General features: G+C 51.9%; 1 protein-coding gene across 6 annotated transcripts in view; it reads left to right on the top strand.

The window, feature by feature from the left end:
- The first annotated feature begins 150 nt into the window (after positions 1-150).
- Positions 151-10,412, top strand: part of SGSM2 (small G protein signaling modulator 2) — a 38,733-nt gene continuing 28,471 nt past the window's right edge. For 2 of the 6 annotated variants that reach the window (XM_044939460.2, XM_006079746.4), the window contains exons 1-2: positions 778-1,031; positions 6,211-6,286. In XM_044939460.2, coding sequence (XP_044795395.1) covers positions 975-1,031; positions 6,211-6,286 — 133 coding nt within the window. In that variant the 5' untranslated portion in view covers positions 778-974. Of the gene's footprint in view, positions 287-775; positions 1,032-6,210; positions 6,287-10,412 lie in introns of those variants that run through there. The other 4 variants (XM_025280866.3, XM_025280864.3, XM_025280865.3 and 1 more) reach the window with 4 other exon arrangements.

Raw genomic sequence — 10,412 nt, 5'->3', positions numbered from 1 at the left:
CACTTTGGGCCACCGTTTGTCGCCTTCAGTTCCCAGGTGGGGCTGCTTAAGCCTACCAGGCAAATCGTGCTGAAGGCGCTTGTCTCACCTCCAGTTTCCGTGCCAGTTCCCGCTGGTCCCAGTTACTCCAACCCGCGCCCCCACGTCCCATGTAGCTGCGAGAAAAGCCAGACGGGTCGTGGCGACCCCTCGGAGGAGGGACGGCTGACGGTGACTCTGGCGCTCTCAGACCCAGCCGCGCCTCTGCAGACGGGGGCGGCTGCTCTCCCACTCCTCCATCAACAAGGTTTGCAACGGAGGGCGCCCAGCCGGCAGGGGGTTTTAAAGAAACGATGGTGCGCCACCTCCTTCCTCCCAGCCGGGGGACCAACACGGGCTTCCCAGTAATCAGACTCGAGGCGCGGGGGTCCCGGCCCCTCCCGTCGGGAAATCGAGCGTGTAGGAATCACGGAACATCCAGCTGGATGGGGCCAGCTTTCACAAGAGCGACTTGCCCCACTTAGCCGCCTGGGGCGGGGGTCCAGGGGCGCGCCCCGCCTCCCCGGCCCAGCGCTGTGCAGGGCGGGCGACCGGCGCTCACAATGCGGGTTCGCGCCCTCGGGGCTGGAGCCGGCGCGTTGCCATGACAGCGGCCCGCGGGGCGCGCGCCCGGGCACACCGCCCCCAGGCACGCGCAGTCTCCCCCCCACCCGACCCCCCCCTCCCCGTAGCTGAGCGCACCCCCCCACCCCGCCCCCGGCAGTGGGAAGGGGCCGGGCCAGGCTCCTGACGTCTGTGCGGGGCTCGGAAGATGGCTGCGGAGCCCAGCACCGGGCAGTGGCTGCGGCGGCGGCGGCGGCGGCTGGCGGGGAGCGCGGCGGGCGGGGGCTCCGCCTGGTGCGTGGGGCGCTGAGCCGAGAGGCGCGGAGGCGGCGAGGGCGCGTGGGGGGCATAGGGGGCCGCTGGGCACCTCCCCCCGGGTCAGCCGCCGCAAGATGGGCAGCGCGGAGGACGCGGTCAAAGAGAAACTGCTGTGGAACGTGAAAAAGGAGGTAAAGTCGGGGCACGGACCTCCGGGGGCTCGCGTCCCTGTCCTCACGGCCCACCGGACAGAAAGATCTGCGCGCATCCCAGTGTGCGGGCGCTCACCGGCCTCGGACGGGGGCCGGTCCTGGACTGACTGCGGTTCCCGCCCGACTCCCGGATCAGGGGGCAGCACCCCTCGGCCCCAGGGGCTAGGCCGGCGCTTCAGGGTTTGTTTGCTCCGCGATCCCGCAGCTCCCCGCCCTGTGACAGCAGCAGCTCTGGGAGACCGAGGGGGAGGGGTGGCGGCGATTTCTGGAGAACCGAGCTGCCCATTCATTGCCCTCGCCGCCTGGGGAGGGGGCGGGGCCCACGCTAAACCGGTGACTTGGGGGCTTAGCTCCGGTTTGCCCTACACCCCATTCGGTTATCTTTCTGGGAACTGAGTCTCGGCTGCATGAGGGTTCGCCGCACACCACATCTTCTCACTCCACGCCCACCTCCATACCCAGAGGCCAGGGGGGCTTTTTGAGAATGGTTTTTAAGACTCAGATTTTTTTTTCTCTTTTGAGGAGCCCCCCCGCCCCTGTCACAAAGAGAAGTCCTTCCCTGTACGTACTAATGTCCTCTACTTTGTCCCTGCCCTAAAAGCCATTTCAATTCATGGGGCGGGGAGGTGGGGGGGGGGAGGGGAGGTGCCTGTGTGAATGACTCACCCGCATAGGCACGCTGGAGAGCTCCAAACCCACAGAGTGGATTAGAATGGATGCAGCCTCTGAATGGAGCCCTGTCAACTCCATGAGGGCAGGACACCTGTTTTATCCAGAACTCTATATCCATGCCTGGCACACAGTAGGCACTCAGTGTTGTTCAGTTGCTCAGTCGTGTCCGACTCTTTGCGACCCCATGGACTGCAGTGCTCTAGGCTTCCCTGGCCTTCACTATCTCTGGGAGTTTGCACAAACTCACATCCATTGAGTCGATGATCCCATCCAAAAACCATTTCATCCTCTGTCGCTCCTTCTTCTGCCCTCAATCTTTCCCAGCATCAGGGTCTTTTCCAATGCACTGGCTCTTCACATCAGGTGACCAAAGTATTGAAGCTTCAGCTTCATCAGCAGTCCTTCCAATGAATATTCAGGATTGATTTCCTTTAGGATTGACTGGTTTGATCTCAGTGATCATTGGCACTCAATAAATGTTTGGTAAATAAGGCCTATTGATCTTGGAGACTACAGAGTCTGATGGGAATGCATAAACTTTGAAATAGTCTGGACCTAGCTCTTTGTGATCTTGAATAAGTTACTTAACCTTTCTGAGTCTCAATTTCTACATCTCTAAAATAGGGAAACTGATATTTAGCTGGTATAGAAAAGTTTACCATATTGGATTATTTCCCCTTTCCTAGAGGTTGCATATTAAAGAGCAGAGACGTTACTTTACCGACAAAGGTCTGTATAGTCGAAGCTATGTTTTTTCCAGTAGTCATGTATGGATGTGAAAGTTGGACTATAAAGAAAGCCGAGCACCGAAGAATTGATGCTTTTGAACTGTAGTGTTGGAGAAGACTCTTGAGAGTCCCTTGGACTGCAAGGAGATCAAAACATACAATTCTAAAGGAAATCAGCCCTGAATAGTCATTGGAAGGACTGATGCTGAAGCTGAAACTCCAATACTTTGGCCACCTGATGCAAAGAACTGACTCATTTGAAAAGACACTGAAGCTGGGAAAGATTCAAGGCAGGAGGAGAAGGGGACGACAGAGGATGAGATGGTTGGATGGCATCACTGACTCAATAATCATGAGTTTGAGCAAGCTCTGGGAGTTGCTGATGGACAGGGAGGCCTGGTGTGCTGCAGTCCATGGGAGGGGGCAAAGAGACACAACTGAGCGACTGAACTGAGAGGTTTCGGGACTGGAGAAGGCTCAGGGTTCTTATAGAATGCTGGAAGGCTCATAATTAAGGCACTTCATTAATTATAGCCTGGCTATTGTGCCCTAAATTTGTTTCCTTACTTCCTGTTGGCAAAGAGGCAGTTGAAGGCATCACCTTTCCAACTGTGTTTGAGAAGCTCCATTGTGCTTTTGTTGTGATGTGGCCAAAAGTTTTTTAAGTCCAGGCGTATATCAAAATAACATTTAAGCCCTAAGTCTTGTCTCCCCAAGGAAAAAAGAAATCTTAAGTCCCAGTGATTATCCTCAGGAAACAGTGTAGTGACAGAGACTTATATGAACAGTGTAAACAAGAGTAAAAATGTAGCTATACCCAAACTATGGGTGCATGTGCTAGGATTGTTGGTGCGTTCCAAATTCAGGGTTAGTCAGGGATGATAGCAAAGATTTCAGGGAAGGCAGTATTTAGAAGGGCTGTCTGTACTACTCTGAGAATGATTCTTAGACAAGTGTGAGAAATGTCCAGGATATGCCACAGCTCTGTATATGACCTTTTAGAGGTTGACCCGCTCTGAACTCTTGGTTCCCTTGACCTTCAGGGCTTGATTTTGAGAGAAACATATCCTTTCTTATCCTACATATAGAGACAGTGGGGACGATTGTTGACTAAGCTGGCTTTTCACAAAGGACTTGTAGTCCTTTTTCTTTTTTTGGTCCGCACTGCATGGCTTGCAGGATCTTAGCTCCCTGACCAGGGTTTGAACCTAGGCTCTGGGCGTGAAAGCACTAAGTTCTAACCACTGGACCACCAGGGACTTCCCAGGGCATAGGTGTGTGTGTGTGTGTGTGTGTGTGTGTGTGTGTTAGTCACTCAGTCGTGCCTGACTCTTTGCGACCCCATGGACTGTAACCTGCCAGGCACCTTTGTCCATGGGATTTTCCAGGCAAGGATACTGAAGTGGGTTGCCATTTCCTTCTCCAGGGGATCTTCCCAACCCAGGGATCGAACTTGGGTCTCCTGCATTGCAGGCAGATTCTTTATTGTCTGAGCCACTAAAGGCATCTATAGGTCCTCCTAATCAAAAAATCTGCCCCAGCAGCCTGCCTTAGATGTCTACTGGTCTTTGAGCTGTGACATGATGCTCTGTTTAATGTAAACACCCCTTGGGAAGTAATCTAGGAAGCTTTTAATAGTTTAGAGTGCAGGATCGATCGGATCCTCCTTTACCTAAACCACTAACCATGAGCATTTTGCAGTAAGGAGGAGACTCCTGGTCCTTCCTCCATCCTCCCCAGACTTCAGAAGCTCTACCACCTTACAAACAGAAGTGAGGGCCTGGAGAGCAAGAGCAGCATCAGGACGCTGGACACAGGACACTGTCCAAAGAATGGCAAGGCTCGCTCTGACCAGAGCTCACTAAATCAGTAAGATTTAAGACAGGGATTGAGGTAATCCATCCCTCTAATCTTCAGTATTAGTATTTGTCTCTTGGCAGGTTCCCCCAGGGGCTTCCCTGGTGGCTCAGATGGTTAAAAAATCTGCCTGCAATTCAGGAGACTCAGGTTCAACCCCTGGATGGGGAAGATCCCCTGGAGAAGGAAATGGCAACCACTCCAGTATTCTTCCCTGGAGAATTCTATGGACAGAAGAGTCTGGTGGACTACAGTCCATGGGGTCGCAAAGAGTCCAACACGACTGAGCAACTAACATACACACACACACACACACACACACACAGAGGTTCCCCCAGGGCATCAAAAGTGTTTGGCTTCAGTGCTGGGAGCAACTAGAACCTCCTAAACTGCTGATGGGAATGTAAATTGGCAAAAATCTCATAATGCCAAATACCCTCATCAGAAATTCCTTGCCTAAAAATATAAATCCAAAGAAATGAGCCCCCGTGTTCACACAAAGACACATCTAGAGTGTTCATAGCAGCACTGTCCATAACAGCCCCAAATTGGAAGCTACCCAAATCCCAGCCAGCTGTGGGTTGTTCACACAATGGAGAATGAAAAATGCACATCCACATACAACACGAACAAATCTCACAGTCGCACAAACTACACACTGAGCAATTCCATCTATAAAAAGCACAAAATCCCACACATGTGCTCTACAATGTTAGAAGTCAGGATAGTGGGTACCTTGGAAAGGAGTAGTGACTAGAAGGAATCATGGCCGAGTCCGGGGCTACTTTAGGGTACTGGTCACGTGTTGTTTCTTGAGCTGATGCTACTTTCACAGGTGTGTTCAGTTTGTAAAAATTCTTCAAGCTGTGTAATTATGATATATTTGTTCTCGTTCAGTTGCTCAGTAGTGTTGGACTCTGTACAATCCCCTGGACTGTAGCATGCCAGGCTCCTCCATCCTCCACTGTCTCCCAGAGTTTGCTCAAATTCTTGTCCATGGAGTCAGTGATGCTGTCTAACCAGCTTACCCTCTGCTGCCCCCTTCTCTTCTTGCCTTCAACCTTTTCCAGCATCAGGGTCTTTTCCAATGAGTCAACTCTTAGAATCAGGTGGAGCTTCAGCAATGGTCCTTCCAATGAATATATACCCTTTTCTATATGCTTATTGTACATCAATTTAAAAGGTTTTTAAAGTGTTTTCTAAAGAAAGCTGTGACTGCTTACCTTACAAGGTATTCTGAAGCTTTTACATTCAGGTAGGAACCCGAACATAGGGTTTTACCTAGACAGAGAGAAGGCTGGGCTTGTGAGCATGTGGGGAGTGTCCGTGAGACCTGGATGGACATACCCTCCCCTTGGAGAAGGGAGAAAAGGAGGGTCAGGTGTCTTCCTGTGGCCTGTACTGAGACAATTTGTCCCTGAAGGACAAGCCTTCTGCAGCCAAGTACAGATGAGCAAATAGCATCCCATCCCTGTTCTCACAGCAGGGCCCTTCCTCCTGGGTTGGAATATCTGAACTGATTGATTAGTGGGTTTATAGCACCTTTTTTGGCTTCCCTGATGGCTCAGTTGTAAAGAATCTGCCTGCGGTGCAGGAGACCTGGGTTTGATCCCTGGGTTGGGAAGATCCCCTGGAGAAGGAAATGGCTACCCACTTCAGTATTCCAGCCTGGGAAATCCCATGGACAGAAGAGCCTGGCAGGCTACCTTTTCCTGGTTGCCTTTCCAAGACATTTGGCAATGTCTGTATTGAAGAAACTTTGCTTCCCCACCCCTCACATTCCTATCCTCTACTCTGCTAGTGGCTGAACTCAGACCAGGCGAGCAAGCCAAGCTATTTACTTGCTCACAGGCCCTTGATCAATCAATCAATCAATAATGGTGCCGCCCATTTATTTACAGGTGAAGCAAATCATGGAGGAGGCTGTCACCAGGAAGTTTGTGCATGAAGATAGCAGCCACATCCTTGCTCTGTGTGGTGAGTGAGTGACTGGAGGGTAATGAGAGAGGGGTTTAAAAACTGAGGATACTGCCCTGGGGCCAGAGGAAGAGTCCTCAGGGTCAGTAGTTTTTAAATCGGGTTGTAAGTCAGAATCAACTCAGAAGCTTATGAAATCTTGTTGGGTCCCATCCCAGACCTACTGAATTAGGATCTCCAGGGCCCAAGAATCTGCTTTATATGTCTAGTCCCTAAAGACAGTAGTGCTCAAATTTTAGCATCATAGTCACCTGCTGTTGTTGTTGTGTTATAGTGGCTAAGTCATGTCCCACTCTTTGTGACCCCATGGACGGTAGCCCGCCAGGCTCCTCTCTCCATGGGATTCTCCAGGCAGGAATATTAGAGTGGGTTGCCATGCCCTCCCACTCCAGTACTCTTGCCTGGAAAATTCCATGGGCGGAGGAGCCTGGTAGGCTGCAGTCCCTAGGGTCACAAAGAGTCAGACACGACTGAGAGACTTCACTTTCACTTTTCATTTTCATACATTGGAGAAAGAAATGCCAACCCACTCCGGTGTTCTTGCTTGGATGGCGGAGCCTGGTGGGCTGCCGTCTGTGGGGTTGCACAGAGTCAGACACGACTGAAGCGACTTACAGCAGCAGCAGCAGCCATGCCCTCCTTCAGGAGATCTTCCCAACTCAGGGATTGAACTCATGTCTCCTGTGTCTCCTGCAGTGGCAGGCGGATTCTTTACTGCTTGAGCCACTTGGGAAGCCTAGAGTCACCTGTTGGGCTTGTTAAAACAGGTTCCTGGGTCCCAGCCCTGGAGTTTCTGATTCTAGTATCTTTGAGGTGACCCCAGGAATTTGCATTTCTAACTAGTTCACAGGAGATGCCGGTGCTGCTAGTCCAGAGACTGCACTTTAAGAACTGCCAGCCTCAGTAGTTGGGCTGGGGAACCACAGTGCTGGTTTATCCTTGCATTAACTTTGGGGATGGGCCTGTGCCTTTGGATGCTTTCTGTGCTACATCTGTTTTCTAATCAATCCCACCTGCGTTGCTTCAACATTCCCAACTCTCCAGACACTCAATTGCATGCAAATCCACAGGAGAATCGAGGAAGTCTAGCCAAGACTTCCCCGCTCAGAAAAGAGAAAGTCTGTAGTAAACCACCGCTTCCTGCTCAGCGTGAACATTTCTGCCTTTGTAGGAGCAAGACTGTCTCTGCACACAACTGAGTTTTCTTGGATTTCCAGAAATTTGACTTTGAATTTGCCATCTTTTTCAAAAGTATCTATTTGTGTATTTTTGGCTGTGCTGGGTCTTTGTGGCTGCACGGGCTCCTCTGTAGTTGCGGTGTGTGGGCCTCTCGTTGCGGTGACTTCTCGTTGCGGCGCACAGGCTCTGGGGCACGCGGGCTTCCGTAGTTGCGGCTCCCGGGCTCCCGAGCGCGTAGTTGTGGTGCCTGGGCTTAGTTGCTCTGCGTCGTTTGCCATCTTTGTGTTGTTTTCCTTGGCCTCTGAGGTTGTGGTTGCTGTTCACGGAAGGGAGGTTGTGCATTTCTGAGGGGAAGGAATGCAAGGAGCAGATCAAGAGAGGGACACTTCTCACAGTGGCCTGGTGAGGCTGATAGAGCCGCCCTTCCCACCCGTCCAGCAGCAGACACCGAAGGTCCCCCAGGTTCCAGACGCTTCCTTTACCAGGCAGGGAAACAGCAGTGATGAGGTGAACTGTCTCTCTGTCTCCAGGGGATTACACTCTGTGGGCAGGCAGACAGAAAACAAAAGCACAGGAATATATCCTGCAGTAACAGGTGTGGTAACAGCTATGAAAAAAAAAAAAGAAATGTGGGAAGCGACTGGGGAGAGGCGGCCTGTGAACAGAGCCCGAGCAACAGGCTGAGGGTTCAGGCAAATCCTGATGCTCTTCTTCTCAAGTTGTATTGGACGCGTTTCTTGACTTCTGTCACGCTCAGTCTGCTCCTCTAAAAACAGGGTGGTGATTCCCACCTCAAGGAATTTTCCTGGGGATTGAGATGATGCATGTGAACATTCCTACCTTTGTAAGAGCTCAGGAAAATGTCCATCTTTCCTCCTCTTCTGGGCATTAAGGCTGAAGCTAGGTTTGCAGGATTTGAGGTCCTACCATTCTCCCTTTTGGGTAAGTTGATTCTTTGAGATGATATAGCTCTAGTACTCTTCTTGCATGGCAAATCCCATGGACTGAGGAGCCTGGTGGGCTGCAATCCAAGGGGTTGCTAGGAGTCGGACACGACTGAGCGACTTCACTTCACTTTTCACTTTCATGCATTGGAGAAGGAAATGGTAACCCACTCCAGTGGTCTTGCCTGGAGAGTCCCAGGGACGGGGGAGCCTGGTGGGCTGCCGTCTGTGGGGTCGCACAGAGTCGGACACGACTAAAGCGACTTAGCAGCAGCAGCAGCAGCAGGTCTTCTCAGGTCCACAGGACCAATCCGATCCCACCTTTTCTCTGGCAGAAGCCCTACTGGGAAAAAACCATGCTGGTCTCGCAATAAGTGACTTTAAAGAGTATTAGAACCCTACTCCCTTCTACCTATGCTGAGTCCCCCTGACATCAGCCACTCTCTGTTATTGTCACCAGAAGGGCTCTGCTGGTGGCCCAGTGGCACCATGGCAATGGTGCTCGGTTTCGCCCAGAGCACACACAGCAAACGCAGAACAATGAAATAGCGAAAACAGCTTGTGCATGGATGCCGAAGGTGGGTGGCGGTGGGGGAACGGGGGAAGAGAGGCAGGCGGGCAGCTGTGGGCATCCCACCATCAGGTCCATTAGGGTGAGAAGAAACTGCCTGCTCTCCTCTGATCAGTCCAGGGGTCCCGGGGAACAGCAGGGCTTTCACTTCAGCCTCTTGCCTTGAAGCGCATGGCTCTTTCCAGCAGGCAGAGATACCACCTTCCAAAGGAACGATTCTTGCACTTTCAGTCAGTTTCGGTCACTGAAATAGATCAAGAGTCTATGAAACTGACCCAAGTCTCCAGGGTTCTAAAACCAGCCCCAAAGCAAGAGGAGCCCGGTTTGGCTGGATTTCAGGAGGTAGCGTGGGTCAAAGTGCAAACTGAAATGCCCACGGGTCAGATGAGAAAATCCGGATGTGAGACAGCAGGCAGTGGGCAGGAGTGGGTACAGCCCTGGCCAGGTTTGAAGGGGGCAGCCACCACTCAGCTTCTGCAGGAATGCTGGTCCTGGGCTTGCCGTGGCCTTTGTTTTATTTTAAGAGAAGCCAGCAGTCTGGGTTTCTGTATGAAATGTCCCAGTTTTTAAATGCTGATAACTCCCATTAAAAAAAAAAATTTGTGTGGGCTCAACAAGAGGCATCTGCAAGCCTCTGCCAGTTTGCTGCCTCTGCCTTGGGCTCAGTGCACAGTCACTAAAGGGAACGCCAGCAGGAGGGGCTGCCAGCAGAATAAAGCTAAGTTGAGCCGGGCATCTGAGACCACGGGAAGAGGAATCCTGACACGGTACCAATGGCGGTGTTCAGTGGTGAGGTGGATCCCAGCTTCGGCTCAGAGTAAGGTTGCTTTAAAGCAGTGATTATCAGCCCTTTCTCCTGCCTGCATCACATGGTGGAATCATAACCAGGGATTCCTGGGGGTGTTGGGGGGGCAGGCAGGAAGAATAGACATGTACTGATGGAAAACTCCAGTCTTCTGGCTTTTTGGAGAGTCTGATATGCCAGGCTCCTTCACCTGCTGGGAAAACATTCAGAAGTGCATTTTTAGTTGGAAGTGGATCCATTCTTCCCCTGGGTCTTGTTTTAAAAATCTTTTGACCATTCTGCATGGCATGTGGGACCCTAGTTCCCCAACCAGGGATGGAACCCATGCCCTCTGCATTGGCAGCACAGAGCCTTAAGCACTGGACCAGCAGGGAAGTCCCCTGCCCTGGGTCTTACAGTGGTCCTAGCCACATCCAGAAGTCAGCTTTGTTCTGAGGGGAAATGGGAGTGCAGAGAAAGGGAGCGGAGTGAAGGCTGTGGAGACTGGATTAGCTATGCAGTGAGTGACCCCTTTCCCTTGAGCTTTGTAGAGGCCTGGGATCCTGGGCCCCTCTGCCCTGCCCTGGCCCCTCTGTTCATGGCAGAGGGTGGCTAGGGGGTGTCTGACTGAAGAGGGCAGAGCATGAG

Source organism: Bubalus bubalis, chromosome 3, assembly GCF_019923935.1.
Source record: "Bubalus bubalis isolate 160015118507 breed Murrah chromosome 3, NDDB_SH_1, whole genome shotgun sequence".
NCBI classification, from domain to species: domain Eukaryota; kingdom Metazoa; phylum Chordata; class Mammalia; order Artiodactyla; family Bovidae; genus Bubalus; species Bubalus bubalis.
The sequence above is the reverse complement of the archived record's forward strand: the minus strand, read 5'-3'. Positions and strand labels throughout refer to the sequence as shown.